The sequence below is a fragment of the Magallana gigas genome, chromosome 3 (assembly GCF_963853765.1).
Source record: "Magallana gigas chromosome 3, xbMagGiga1.1, whole genome shotgun sequence".
NCBI lineage: Eukaryota > Metazoa > Mollusca > Bivalvia > Ostreida > Ostreidae > Magallana > Magallana gigas.
Genome location: NC_088855.1, coordinates 31,543,168 through 31,558,351, shown reverse-complemented (window position 1 = coordinate 31,558,351; position 15,184 = coordinate 31,543,168). Strand labels below are relative to the sequence as shown.

The window sequence follows — 15,184 nt, the reverse complement described above, 5'->3', positions numbered from 1 at the left end:
GACGAAGCGGTACTGCTTTCTTTCTTTTTCTTACTGCATATCAACCGTCTGTAAAGAAGTTTGAACGAAATGCTGAGCACGTGACCCACATTAGCCAAACAAATCATTGTTAGAGGGATTCCGATGAAGGCATATAGGATTGTTACCAGTCGTCCCACTGTGGTCTTAGGCGTAATGTTCCCATATCCTAAAATGACACAATATGAAAAATTAATAACACACGCAGATAATTATAATTTGAAAGAAATTGCATTACACGTTCTAACAAAAAGCGTCTATGTACTTTACATACATGATCAACTACTGGTATAATTCTTGGTAGATAGTTCCCCCGATATTAGACGACGTATCGCGTCAATTAGGCCAGAATACGTTCTTCGATGCTCATGAATGTTTTATAACTGTTCATCTAACTTGGGCAATGTCCTTACGCAGACAAATTGTCGTTCAACCACCCAGTATTGTCGAACAAAGGCACTATTTTATATAGTACCAAGGGAAGCATTACTGTATTACAGAGTATGAATGCACATTTACGATGATTATATAAAAAAAACAACATTGTGGTCCGACTCTTTCAGAGAATGATGGATCTACAAGATTTTTATGCTTTGTGACCTGTGCCTTGCATGGGTAGAAAAAAATCTTCTTCAATTCAAGGAGTGGTGCCGAGAGAATTCTACCTATTTATCATGAAGTTGTTTGTCAATCGGAACAGATTTGATCCATAAATCGAATGCTGCAAAGCAGATTGGATACACTTGCAATAACCTTTTGACGGTCGTCTGCTACCGTTTACTTCCTATACGACATGCAATGCATACAAACAATCCTTTTAATGAATGAGGAAAATATCAATGCATTCATTAAACTTAAATTTGATGAAGCTTTCAGACCATCTTTTAATCAGCCAAGTCGAGACGCCTCCGGCCAAAAACACAACCTCAAAACCAAATTAACTGAGTAAACTTTTGAAAGCACCATAAGACACACACATCTATGAGAGGACTACAACTGCATTCGTTTACTCTATAATTGTTCGAGCCATTTCATAATGATATCATGAAAATATGTTTCACCATTCCGGCATTCCCACGCCATTAAACTGATAAATACTCCCCTTTTAAAATTTGATAGACATTTTGTTTCTTTATAAAAAAAAAACCCCGCTTTTCCTGTGTAATAGCTGTTTACAAAATAAAAAGTATGCGTAAATGGTATTATATAAATACCTCTTTTGATACAAGCATGCGTATTTGAGCAATGATTAAAAATGCTAGTAAAATAATGACAGATGAATCATCTGTAAGTGTCAGCCATTGTCAACAGAATAAGTAGAGCGAATATATAAAAAACAACAACAACAATTTCAGACGGCTGGATGATCGCGGTCATTTTAAGACTATATAAATCTCCCTCAGCAAAAGAGTTCTATATAAAGATATAGCAAAATATTCAAATTTCAAAGCCAAAATATTTTTATATAGCTAAACAAATTACATCTGCAAATTTAAGGAAGATCTAGCCCCGGGGCCATAAAAGTTAAACGAGATCACTTTTGATCTCAGTCTCACTTTTTCAAACGGAATATACATGTATAGTGGAAAAGTGAGATTGAGATCAAAAGTGAGCTCGTCAAAGTTATATGGCCCCGGGGCCTGAGGGTTCATCTGTAGACCAACCAGCCTCTTTAATGTGTCAAAATGCACACAGATTGCATAAAAAGTTATAAATACTGGTAAATATCATCATTCCATCTGTATTTATAAATCAATGAACAACAACCGTTCTCGCCATCTAAGTTTTTTTGACGTACTTATGATGATGATGACGTACTTATGATGACGTACCTATGGTTGTAATGACAGTGACAGAATAGAGAAGAGCTCCTGTAAATGACCAATCAGAAACCCCGGTATAGTCCTCGACTCGGCCATCCCAACCTTTCTCCGTCACGGCTACATATATCTCCTTCTATCAAATTAAACACAATAAAACACATATCTTAAAAATTGACCATTTCAGAGAAAATCTTGAGTTATTGTATAATTTTGCACATTGCAACTGAGATATGGTATTTCAGAATTCATCCGAAACGCGAGTTTGTGCATGTACTTATTTAATATAGAACCGTAATACACTGTCATATATAGATATTTCAATAATCAAAGTTAATTAAGTTATAATTAGTATTAGCAGAAATGAACACACCTGGAAATTTAATAGAACTTCCTGTACAGCAAGTTCCCAGTTCTTCTGTTCATACAAAAACAATTCCTTATTGAGTTTCCAAAGTTTTTTAACCGATTTATTCCTTAAATCTCCGACAACTACACGATTCAGTTCCTCTTTGGGTTCCTCCAAAGTTTCGAATATGGCAGCCCCTAGGAAGGCATAAGCTACCACGAGACACACGATCCCAATCTGGGAGAAACAAAACACCACCAGTTTCTTCAAGAACCAGCAACATTTTTTGCGACAATCGTAACAAGAAGCGTGTCCTCCTTGCCGCTGTTCCCCGCTCTCGTGCATCATTTAATTTCCGTGTGCAAGCTGTCACGTCAGTTTGACAAACTCGGTTTCATTTATTATTCCCATTTACATTTGGTGCTGGTCGAAATTTTAAATCTACCATTCGCCTGCTTTGATCGGGGACTCCAGGTTCAAATGTCCTGAACAAGCTATCATCATTTGAAGGATTGAAGATAAAGATCTGGCTTTTTATCAACTCTATTCCCCTGCCATACCTTTAATGGCCCGATGAATCGGTTGTGAGATTTGGGACTATTACTTGCAATGCATACAGTCGAATCGTTTTGCGCTGGGAATATGATGGATCGAGCTTTTCAAAAGTGACGGATATTACAAAAAAAGTCACATTTTGATATGCAGAACAAGGTCATCAATTAGTTGATTTATTTTGTTTTTTTAACACTTTTCTTAATATATCTCCGCAATTTCGTCCCCAATATAATCTCTAAATAATGGGAATTCTTCAAGTATATAATTATTGCCATGTATCAAGACAATGTTACATGTAATAATTACGACACAAAGCTAATCAACACGTTTCAATAGTGAGAATTTTACAATTACAACAAAACATAAGATCTCCCTTGGTGTAACGATTCTAAATCTATTATTTAACATGTAAGAAGTCTTGAGGTTGACAATACAACAAAATATCAATACTGCCAGTCACTTCGCAGATCATGAGATCGCCTCCACGACGTATTGGTAAGTAGTCTCGTGGGTCTCGGGATGGATTAGACATATTGTTTGCGCAACAATGTGGACTCAATGCCCGTACAACCAAGGGAGCCTTAAAACGTATAACGACTTCCTCGTGTCTGTAAAACAGCTTTGAAATAATAATATTATAACATCGTGCAATGAAATAACATCTATAAATTGTCTCCTTTTTCACAGAGTACATCCGAGACATTATCCCGCAATTTTATTCCATTACTAAATCGTTAGTTTTCTGAAACTGTTTAGATTTTTGTTAACATGCAGGCATTTCAACTCTTTTCCATGTCTGCTGGTTTATTGATAAAAATTATAAGATTGAATGATCTGACAAAGTGGTAAAGAGTCCAGAGGGATTTCGTTTTCCCTGAATTTATTAATTTTACCTTTTTTTAACCTACTGAAATATTCCAAGAAGGAAACTTAATGAATATCGGAGTGCAGTACTATATATTTATAACCTTTTTAATTTTTCCCCTTTTTTAAACTTAAAATGCCAGAAACCACACACATATTTTAAAAGTTGACAATCAGTGGCTCTTTACTTTAAATAGACTCCGCTCATATATCTTTTGGGATGCATTTTAGCAATCGATGATTTAAAAAAACACCATTATGCCAAAAATATCGTGGAAAACTTCATTTGTATCAATAATACTATCTGTGCATAATATATAATGTAAATATAATTTATTGTAATTCTAGCGTCTAGTTTGCATTGTTTGCATGCTAATAACAATAAATACAAACTATCACAGATAATTTTATTGTGAACATTTGCTAACAGTGTAACATCTAAATATATCATAGAAGTAGTATAAGCCCCCGTTGCTAAATACACACTAAGCCTATTTGTTAGAGAACATATTTGCACAGAAGAGCATTCCTTCCAAAGATACATTTGTCAAAATGAACAGGGTCTTTTTTTACAGAATCTTCCTCAAACTTCCTGAACCATTTTGATATAACATGTCAGAGAGGTTTGGAAGGAATGCTCTTGGACTCTTTTCGAATTCCATCTGTATGATGAATTTCATAGAATTGCAGACGATATAGATCACGTGACTATCTATGAACTATTAGTCACAATTGAGGCAAATGAATACAAAATATATTACTATATGGAATACGTTATTAAACACAGTATCACATCTAATATTATAACGTAACTATAACATCTTTCCGTCAACGAAAATATATAATAACGGAGATAAAAAAGTTGGATTCTTCAAGGTCTGTTAGGTCGTAAGATATTTATAACACGCTGGATCTAAATAGAGTAACAAGTACGGACTGTTTTCACATTCCGTTATCGAGTTATTCGTGTAGAGAGGAAAAGGTCTATGGTTTGGCACAAGTGTTTACACGGAACAAAATTGGCCAGCACCCTAACAATGGCCGTGGATTGATATGGTTAGGGCACGCATCGTCACATTTCGTTAAAAATGAGTAATAATCAACACAGAACTACTTATTACACAGATGCGTATGGGAGTGTACACGTAGACGCTACTTATATTTTCAGCTGTAGTAACAACTGTTTTAGCACGAAATCTTGAAGGGATCCTATTGCTCCCTAAACTTTGGCGATGTGCACAGATAAATAGAATTAAACATCCATATTAAGATAAATTCTACTCTAGGCTAAGCTCTCATCAGGGAGAAGCGATGCTTCCTTCTGGACTGAAGTAATTCTCGTCGATGCTGCTACTGTAGGTCAGAACGGGACAGGCTCCAGTCGAAGAGTTCATAATCACCACCCCTTGCGGTGGCGGGCGGTTGGTGGTAGGTCGTGACGAGACCTCGATTTTTGGGCGCTCTCGACGCCTTCGGTGTCGTCTGGCGGTCGTGGGAGACATTGGTTCTCCTTGAGAATTGGTTTCTCCATTGGTGTTATTATCATCACGTGACGACGATCTGGGAATCGGTTGGATACCAGATACACTCTGCAAACTGCGTGATCTGGTGTTTACCCCCTTCTCCTGTAAATCTACCTTGTCCGTCTCGACTGCCTTGTCGGTTGTTTCGCCATTTGTTCCAGATCCGAATACATCTGTTTGTACATATGTATCGGCAAATGCGGGTTTCCCAGGTTCCTCGACGTCTTCTGTTTGAGTCGAAAAAGTGCGGTAGAATTTGGGAGGCTCTGCTGCAACGGATCTTTGGGATCCGATGCTGGCAAATGTTCTTTGGGTACGGATCTTTCCTGGTTGTGATGAGTCTGCATCTTCTAAGGATCCCATGTCTAGGCCACCCGGAATGAAGGTTATGCTCTTCTCCACCGTCTTCGGCAACTCTCGCAGTTCTATCTGTGACAATCCAGACAATTTCTCCTGAACCTGTTTTTTAAGAAGTAGTAATTCTATGTCTTTCCCTCTCAAAACCAGCTCCGTCAGACTGCACGTGCTCTTCAAGCTATCTACGTTCGCCTGCATATCATTCCTTTTAGAGACATAGTCCATAACATCTGAACCATATATTTCGTGTAAATCATCGATTAACTTCTTTTCTTTCGTTCGAATATCGGCGATAAATTGGATGGCTGTATCTCGAACCTTTTGCTCGGTAGTTCGAATAACGGTTTCGCATTTTGACAAGGCTTCCAGTTGAGTGTCGTACGTCGAAATTTTTTCTTTGCAGTCGTCCAATAGACAAGATATGTTTTCCTTGTATTTTACAACTGCCTCCGAAAACTGCGTGATTTCGTGATCCTTGTGTTCGTTGAAGGTGCAAAGGACACATATGCAAGCTTCGCAAGGTTCGCAATAGAAACGGACAACCTCCTCAGAGTGCTCTTTGCATTCAATATCTTTTTCTATCTCTACATCAAAAATACTGTGGTTTTTCGTGACTTTGGTTTCCTTGTGCATCTCTACACATTGTTTGCAAAGAAGCTTGTTACAGTCTAAGCATTTGGAGGTCGCCTCGCGGTGTTTCCTGTTGACGAGCTTGCAGATGTCACAGAACGGGAATTTGGAAGGTCTCTGACGCTGCACAAGCTCCGAAAGACTCGAAACAAGAAAGTTGTCGGGAAGCTTTTTGACGCCACCTAGAGGTAATTGTGTTCTTTTGCGACACAATGGGCACGTAAACTCTCGATAGTCGCTATATTTCTTGTAGGTGCATTCGTTCATGATGTGGTTATCAATGCACTGCTCGCAAAACGTGTGCAAACAGTCGAGGCATTTCGGGCTCTTGTAGCCCTCCAAACAAATCTTGCAAGTCAAGAACTCGTCGTTGATCTCCTGCGCAAGCTTGTTACCACCGGGACCGGAAGTCGAGGTTGTTGAGGCGGTGGTGGTCGAGGCGGACATAGCTGCGGCGTTTATTTGGCTGATGTCAATGGCGGTGGTGTGGTAGCGCTCTCTTTCCTGCCTGCGGCGATACCTGTGAGATATAAGACAAACTTAATAATGGTTGTGACCATAGCTATTGTTTCATTATAATTAATATAAAACGTTGAAATAATTCAAGTAATATCTGAAAAAATCTGAAACCTAAACAATTTTAAAATCTGAAAAAAACATAATGTACCTACAAATTAAAAGTATTGGGTGTAATGCATGTACAATGTATATAGAGATATACTTCACATGTTTGTGACTTAGTATTTCATCAATCTGTTTTTAATGATGAACTACGAATGCAAACACTATAGCAGTTTTAAACGGTACAAATCGAAAAGAGTTATGATGAACAAATTACAAATAGTTACCCGGGGTAAATAAGTCTTGCGACGTTTGCCCCCCCCCCCTTTTTTTGCCCTTTCGTCCTATACAAGCAAATAAAAAATAGGACTCACTTGGTATTGTATTGATTGCGTGTACCTTTCGCAAATAAGATGGCACAAATGCCCATCGGTTTAATTGTAAAACACAATTTCAAATTTAGTTTTTTTTTCATCTAATAATATAGTACAATTTTGCATAAGCACAATTTCTAATTATAGCCAGTTTGAATGTTTCAAAAAACACAAAGAAATTATAAAAAAAAATTATAGAGATTATAGAGATTATAGAAGTTTTGCTAGTATTGAACCTTTAACCTTAAAGGTTTACCTAAGGTGTGGTGCTCAAACCACTGGGCCATTTTAGTCACAACAAGATGCAAGATAGTAGAGTTGGTCATCAATCCAACCTTTCGTTGATTGAAAATGGTTTGTTTTCCATTAGTCCCTAATTAGACTATGACAAAAATATGAAGTACATACCCACTCCATAAAATAAAAGGCATTTCAGTTCTAAGTTGACACTAATTGAAGATTTTGTTACGAATGCTCCAGTTCAAATCAATATGCATTTATTTTAATTATCAAACCTATTTAAAAGTTACAAATTGATGTTATGTTATAGATACATTGTTTAGAACGATTTTTTTGTTTAAAAAAATCAGATTTGTTGATATTTTAATTTTTCGGTATTTTAGCCATCCTAATGTACGCATTTTATGCGCCTTATCTCCTCATCTTCTTTATTAATGGCATTTAACTTCTTATTTTATTAATTGTTCCGGGGTTTTTAATGAAAATAGATACGATTTACAATTAAAGTAGATAACAATTCCATGTAAATGATTAATTGTACAACATATTTTAGTTTCCTTCCCCTTTAATACTAATGCCTATTGGGCAAAATAAAAAAAACCCGATATGTGGAATATACATGTACATGTAACGCTGATGTGATTAAACTTAAATTAATTTGACACAGCGACATGCAGATTGCGTTCCGCTCTTTTAAGCAAGGGAGACAAACATGCAAAAACATGGCACCTGTTAGTCTGTTACACGTGTTAACGAGACGTGTCAAATCCACTCTGACATGATAAAACAACGACTTTCGTGCTCACCAGTGCACAGAGGCATCGCATGCACTTTTGCAAGTGCACCATTAACATCGCAAAGTTATGTACGTTTATAAACAATGTACACAAATGTATAATAATTGGCCAGAAAAATCACGTATATGTAAAAAATAATCACAAATACCATACCATCTGCCAATTAGATTATCATTATAGTAATTATTCAAAATGACGATGAATTAATTTATGTTTTAAGCAAAGCAGAAGTGTATGTAGGCATATGGTTTCTTCCATCTTTATAATTAATCGTCTGCTCACTAGATGCTAAAGCTTTGAGATCTTTCAACTTATCTGCAATCTGGTGGAAATGAATCTCGCGGGATTAAGCACACCGTAGGGCTGGTTTTTAAAATTCAAAGAATTAATCGCAGTTTCCTGTCATTGATGAATAGCTTACTGTGCACTCTTCGAGATCCAAAGTTATTTCTGTTTTACAGGGATGTGCAACGTGTGGTATCCATAGATAATTTTGTCTTCTAATGAATTCGCTAACTTGATGACTATTTCTTTCGAGTTTTCTGTTAAAGACGAAAGCAGAAAGCAGTCGAGTGTCTCCTATGAAGAAAAGTTCACATTTGCCCCCCCCCCTCCCCCTCCCCAACTGACAGAAGTGTCTAAACGACTTAGAAGATACGATTGAACAATCCTTGAACAACTTTGGTACTTTACCATCTTCGTCACCGTCAGATAAACATGTGCAATCTGTATCTGTTATTATTAATTAACACGATATTACATAATCAGTAATTCAAGTAAACTCCTCGTTATAAACACGTGAGCGTAAAACTAGCAGACGAGAGTGTGGCAGTTATCTATAAGAATCAGTTGGGGGTTATCACCCCTGCTTACGTCACACGTCATATATCACACGTAAGGAAAATGACTAGCAAAAAAATGAAGAATTGTACAAAAAATTCATTCAAAAAACGAAGTTACCGCCAGCTTGTGTAAATGTGAGCTAGAATTAAACCTGCTCCACACACCGATCGCAATGCACCTGGAATTAATAAAAGCCCCAGAATATAGATCTATTTCTGTCGCACTTTCTGTTAAGAGTAATCCATGCAGCTTTTGACGAGAGGGGGTCAGGTTAAAAAAGCACTGTGTTAATGTAGTTATTTCATACCAATCGCTCTGTTTTTCTTTGAAGTAGGTTTCCAATATATCCATTATTTTCTTACCTAGAATCTAAGTCATACATAACAACTGGCACAATCTTCCACAATGAAGTAATTATAGAGCTTACGACTCTCTTTTATAACTCTGCGAATCCTACCTACCAAATTCCTTAATGACATAATACAGTGGCATTCAGCTATACCGACTAACCAACAGCAGCAAAACAGCAAACAACAGAAAAAAATACCCCCTATCTTTTCATCTATCCATCAGATACAAATCGTGATTCAGTTAAATCGGTGTTTACTCGAAAGAAATGATAACAGGGTTTCTGGTCAGAAAATGAAATTACACGCATAAGTGCGTGAAGTGTGCCAAAATTTGAAGCTTGAAGTGGCCTGGAATTTTGTGTGTGAGTGTGAACTCAACGTAAAAGAGACGAGCCTCCGATTAATCCGCGAGGCGGAATGACTAAGGAAACCGAGTACGTCATAACCCAAAAATGCCGGGAATAAATAAAACAGACTAAAAGTCGTATTCTAAGAACGTGGGTGGAAAAGAGAAAATTATATGTAAACTTTCCTCAAAGGCTCACGAGTTCACTAACCGTTCTAGCTGAAAAGCAGTTCGGTGGATAAATACCTTATTATTCCTAGAAAAGACATACTGGTTAAGCTTCCCTTTGATGCAAAAGGTGGTTTACAGAATAGCACTTGTTTTGAGAACAAAGTGTTACAGAGAAATTTTATCGAAATGCCTTGGTAACCAGCGCGTAGGTAAAATAACCCAGGCACAAAATTTAGATATGATAACACGGAAAAAATGCATAAAGCTACTGAAATAGAATATTTGCTTGTGTGCTGTCAGTTTCTTTTCCACGTAACAATACCCTAAAAAACTGTTAAGCTTGAAACAAAAAAGCATGCCATAACAATTATCGCATAATCGTTTCCGAATTTTTCTGAAGTTATTGAATTCTATAGCTTTGCCATGGCAAAGGTATCAAAAAGTTTATAAAATCTAAACAATTTAATTTTTTTAACACGTTATTTGAATGGATGGTTCAAATCCTGCTGCAAGTTAAGCATTGGTGCCACATGGTAGATAGTAGATCACTAACCTTTTCTTTCCGATCTTGTCTATTAAACCAGAGTCGTCCATGCCGGAGAAAGAAAGAGATCACAACAAGATAGATAACCTTTAAACGAGGTAGAACACTTCAAAGAGCTCAAAAATCTCAACAAAGGCCTGCTATCGTAATAACAAAGCGCCAAAATAACCCATCAGTGCAAATGTGATTCAGCTTCCCGCCGCCATTTTGGATGCTGAAAGATTTGAACAAAATGGCGGTGGAACTTTTTTTGAGCAGACTTCGAATCGCTAGCAGCAGAACAACAGATGTTTCACGATATGAACTCAAGTACGAGGGATACGAGGGTGAGCAATCTCTACCACTCATGCGCCCAGTGTCGGAAACTAGTTCTCTCGGCGGGTCATAAAAACGAATTCCTTATCTCTACATTCTGTCTATCAAATCTTGTCCGTAATTATATTCATTCATTTGCATGATATAAACTTATGTACACATGTGCAGGGCTGCTCACCGGCTTTGCCGACTACCCACAGTAATTGTCACATTCATTTACATGGATACCGCTGTTCCATCTGGTTGTGCTTAACAGGTAACTGAAGACTTGTTGTGAGGGAGTGATTATTATTATTATTAATTTTTTTATTAGTTCCATAAAAATAACCGATATATTCTTTTCGTTTGCTCTATGCACTTTGGCTAAAAAATTGTTGTTTTTTTTTAAATCTACCCATGTGGACATGAAGCACGTTAAACGTCACTCGCCTAGTCTTGATAACCAGAAAACTGCTTCCAGGACATGGCAATTTTATAATGACACACAGAATCGTAATGCATCTGTACCTCATGTTTCTCACAAATTATCAAAATTAAAACAATTTATTTTCCAAAAAAAAATCGTGTAAATTCCGAGGATTTTTTCTTCATCAACCCGTAAACCCGCGTCTTGCACGATTACGTATGGGTCATAACGTTTACATTTTTCCAACAACAAAAAATGAAATACGCCGTATGTACAGAACATGGAACAATTAGCAATTGGAAGCAGCATAACGCCAGAAACTCACAATTTTGCCAGCACGTACCTTCTTGGTTCGTATACAACACAATCATGTAAATAGCCTTTCTCTGATTCTTGCTCATGAAACAGCTCACCGTGGCTACCGGGGCTATGATATGCCAATATTTTTATTACAGGTTTGAGGTGAAACTGTGCGCCAAATTACAATGGATGGACAAAGTCAAAGACTGAGTAACGTGTGCTAAACTTTGTGTAGGTGATGCCGGGTTAAACCCACTCACAATGGATCTTTGTATGTTATTATGACTTGCCAGGTACAACTAGTTCAATCCAGATGCGCACAAGTCCTACTTTTAGGTAACACTGATAATTGTTGAATCTATAGGTACAATACTACCCTCCCAACCCCTCTCTAAAGTCTAAATATTGAAGATTTTGTTTTGTTAGAAAAATTGTCGCTATTTTTGATAAGCAAAATGTTTTCGTCTAAACGTTTTGCTGCTTTTAGTATTGAAGTAAATTAGTTCTGATAAGCCAAAAAAATGTAATTTCAAATTCTAAAATAGTCGATGTTATTAATTTATAGATTAGCATGCAATAATATGTCGGCTGATAACTTAAAAGATATAAAATAATATGTTTAAGTGAGATATGGCTAAAGGAAAACTCAACGTTTTTTTAAACAAACTAAGCATTCAAGGGCTAATTTATTGACTAAAGTAATAAATATATATCTCATTCAATTTTTACAATTATCTACACGAAATTATAATATTAGGGAAGGGGTGAGGAAACAAATTGAAATTCTAAAAATACGATACCCTTAAAGCTAGTGAAATGAATGAAAATAGTTCTTGTGGGCGTTAAATGAAACCAACCGTGCAGGAATGTGGTTTTGAAGTAGTTCTTTAGGGTTTCTATCTAAAACCATGCGTAGCCAGTGTACAGCAATCCTTCAAGGTGATTACTAACAAGCCTTGAATGTATTCTCAGGAATGTGTGCTCTATTATTATTCAGAATCTTTATCACAATCTTATAAACAGTAGTAAATAAATGAGTTATGAACGGTTGTTACGCGATTATATATAAGGGTTCACATCAATAGGAACACAGTTATGGGGTTGAAAGGTTTCGATGCCAATCGCTGGGTATATAAAGGGTGAGGGAAGGCGAAGATGTCTGGGTGTGGGGGTGAGGGAGGGGGATGGTAGGTAAATTGGGTATACTCATCTGGAGCAAAATGGACGGGGGGAGGGGGGGGGGGGGCAAGGAAAGGACTGGCTGTGGAAATGATGTCACTCACCAAGAAGACTGGACCGGGCTATCTGTATTGGACGATGGCGATTCGTCCGACATTTTAATTGGTCTTTTTATCGCTAACTCTCTGTACCAAAACGGAAAAGAGTTCATAATTATTTTATTCAGAGGAATCCATCTTCTGTGAACTTGTATCGAGGTAGGGCTAATTACTTGATATAATTTGCACTGTGCAAAAAATTAAGATGTGCAGTTGCACCAAATTCTAACCAGAAGTTTTCAAGAGATGGCAAAGCAAACGAGCTGACTATATGAAATTCCAAGTTTAAGTGTAGATCTATTTTAAGAGGAGAAAAATTCAATTGTCATAGCAACAGGTTCATTTCCACTGATTTTTAGAGAGGTGAAAGAAGGGTGTTTATACATCTATCTCTTCAGTCAGATTTCGAGATAGTGAGTCATGTTTCGTGAGGGTTGGATAAGATGGTAATCCACACAAGAAAATTTTGAATGTAACAGTCTTATCAGGTATATCAAACATATCAAAATAAATTTGCAACTTAAAAAAACCGATGCCAGGCCGGGGCGTGCATGTAACTTAGACAAAAATGAGAGAGGTTTCAAATAAAGTTAATTTTGCCCTATCTCAATTTACGACCTTGTGCTCTTAGCATGGGGTAGGGTTCTACTTGTATTTAAGGTGAGGGTTTTCATTTGAAGTTGGGCAGTCATGCAGGACTCGTCAGTTGGAGGGCTAGTAGATGGAGAAAACTGATGAGGGTTGGAAGTTGTCCGCAGAAATTCGAGCAAACCTGTCAGTTTGATTTGAGCAACTGTCTGCTTAATCACCTACTAAGTGGACCAACCAACAACAACAAAAAACAACTTTTTATTCTCCATTAAATGTGATACGGCAGCATCGTCAGAGGTTCATAAAAGCTACTGTACACTATCCAGAGGCGCCATGAATAAGACATTTCTTGGCTTACCTTGAACGAGACCTAACGGGCATAGAGTGCCAATTACCAAGACCTGTTCCATCTCGCAGTTATGACTTGTTCGGCATCAATATACAAAATCTAAAGCTAAAAATAACATAAATATTAGTAGAATTTTGTTATACTTTAATACTCACCCTTCTCAGGTAAACCTTTTATCAAATCCACCCCATTTTAAAGATGTTTTTGTCGGAGATCAAAGTATTTTGCCAAAATCATCGCCACAGGTGTCCAGTGCGCATGTGCAACGAAGAGGATGCAGCAGAAGAGATTGATGAACGATAAACTTGATACGTTCGCACACATCTAAAAATGGGATCACCTTTCCCTATACACAGTGCGTGAACCAGAATCGAATCTGTTAGTAATTACTCTGTCTGTTGCATACATACAAAACCATGTGTTCAAATCTCATTTCCAGAAACCTTCACCGGCGTCCAGGTATCGGTCTGCTGCCCATGCACTGTATACAGAGATTCATAGAAATACATGTGAAAGTATTATAGGCCCAAGCACATATAGCATAAATATTATATATTTCTCGTGATGATGAAAACTTAACCATAGCCCTTATTCAACGTGTTTTACAATCAAGGGAGTATATAGATTTTAATAAGAAAAATGAATAAAGCATATGTAGGTGCACTGTGGCAACGCGGCATTTTGAAAAAAATTGCTTGCGATGAAAACGAATTTTTTGTTTTCAATCTGTTTTGTAAATTAAAATACAGTACAAGTGAAATTATTGCAACACCGAAATTGGGTCTATGCTGAAATCGGTTCTCTTTGATTGTTATTTTTTTTCCTTCAAATTATAGACTGGTACTGTACCAGTTATCGGCTAAGACCTGTTATCGGCTAAACTGAGAGTTCGGGTTTATACCACGTGACTATCCGAGATTTTTTAATTCAGTTGTCTGTTTCGAATAAAGAAAAGTAAGTTTGCTTGAAAACTTTTTTGAATATGATTTATTGAGCTTGAACGATCATTGTTTACCGCTGGTTTACATCCTTGCACTTTCAGCAGTGGGGGAAGTGACGTAATAAGATAAAACTAGAATATGACATCTTTGTGATATGTTATTATATATATACATGTACCTTCTTTGATTTGACATAATATCAATACATATAACATGTAGAAACAAAGGGAATTCATTAAACTCTGAGACATTTATAGCGCAGTTGAAAGCCTGATTGCACAATATTGTGTATTGAAAAGTCTACGATTTTGTGTATTACCGTATGATAACAAACGGAACAATTTTATGCGTTTTGTTTAAATGTATCATAACCCCTACTACCTTTAGTCAGACCCAAAAAGGGGCATAACTCAAATTACATTATTCAGAGTATGAAATCAACATGTACAGGGATTTTACTAACCATAACCCTAACCCTGGACTGGTACAGTAAATCGTAATACATGGCAAATTCGAGGCGTGCTAAAAAGAACAAAAACAAGATGTTTTGAGTTCTTAATAATGATATACAATATAACAGATGGATACACAAGGAAATAACCATTTAAAGTATGTCAAGTTTTACCCAAATATATCAAGAAACAAGGAAGTACGAAAAACACC

At 36.9% G+C, this 15,184-nt stretch overlaps 2 protein-coding genes across 8 annotated transcripts in view; both read right to left on the bottom strand.

The window, feature by feature from the left end:
- The window catches only part of LOC105344013 (TWiK family of potassium channels protein 7), a 6,813-nt gene extending 2,942 nt beyond the window's left edge, over positions 1-3,871 (bottom strand). Inside the window, exons 1-3 of the mRNA XM_011451569.4 lie at positions 2,212-3,871; positions 1,851-1,974; positions 1-187 (exon numbers count right to left, since the gene is read on the bottom strand). The exon at positions 1-187 is cut by the window's left edge and continues 2,942 nt beyond it. Coding sequence (XP_011449871.3) covers positions 1-187; positions 1,851-1,974; positions 2,212-2,535 — 635 coding nt within the window. The 5' untranslated portion in view covers positions 2,536-3,871. The remainder of the gene's footprint in view (positions 188-1,850; positions 1,975-2,211) is intronic.
- A 128-nt stretch (positions 3,872-3,999) lies between these two features.
- Positions 4,000-13,912, bottom strand: LOC105344011 (E3 ubiquitin-protein ligase TRIM45). Of its 7 annotated transcripts, XM_066079331.1 has the most exons (3): positions 13,736-13,912; positions 12,647-12,727; positions 4,000-6,636 (listed from the first exon to the last, which is right to left on the bottom strand). In XM_066079331.1, exons 2-3 carry the CDS (start codon positions 12,697-12,699, stop codon positions 4,905-4,907), a joined length of 1,785 nt encoding a protein of 594 aa, XP_065935403.1. In that variant the 5' UTR covers positions 12,700-12,727; positions 13,736-13,912; the 3' UTR covers positions 4,000-4,904. The 7 variants fall into 7 exon arrangements, with proteins under 7 accessions (XP_065935403.1, XP_011449869.1, XP_011449867.1 ...); XM_011451567.4 differs by lacking the exon at positions 12,647-12,727 and having other exon boundaries at positions 13,736-13,902; XM_011451565.4 differs by lacking the exons at positions 12,647-12,727; positions 13,736-13,912 and adding an exon at positions 10,352-10,692.
- Between the last annotated feature and the right edge of the window lie 1,272 nt (positions 13,913-15,184).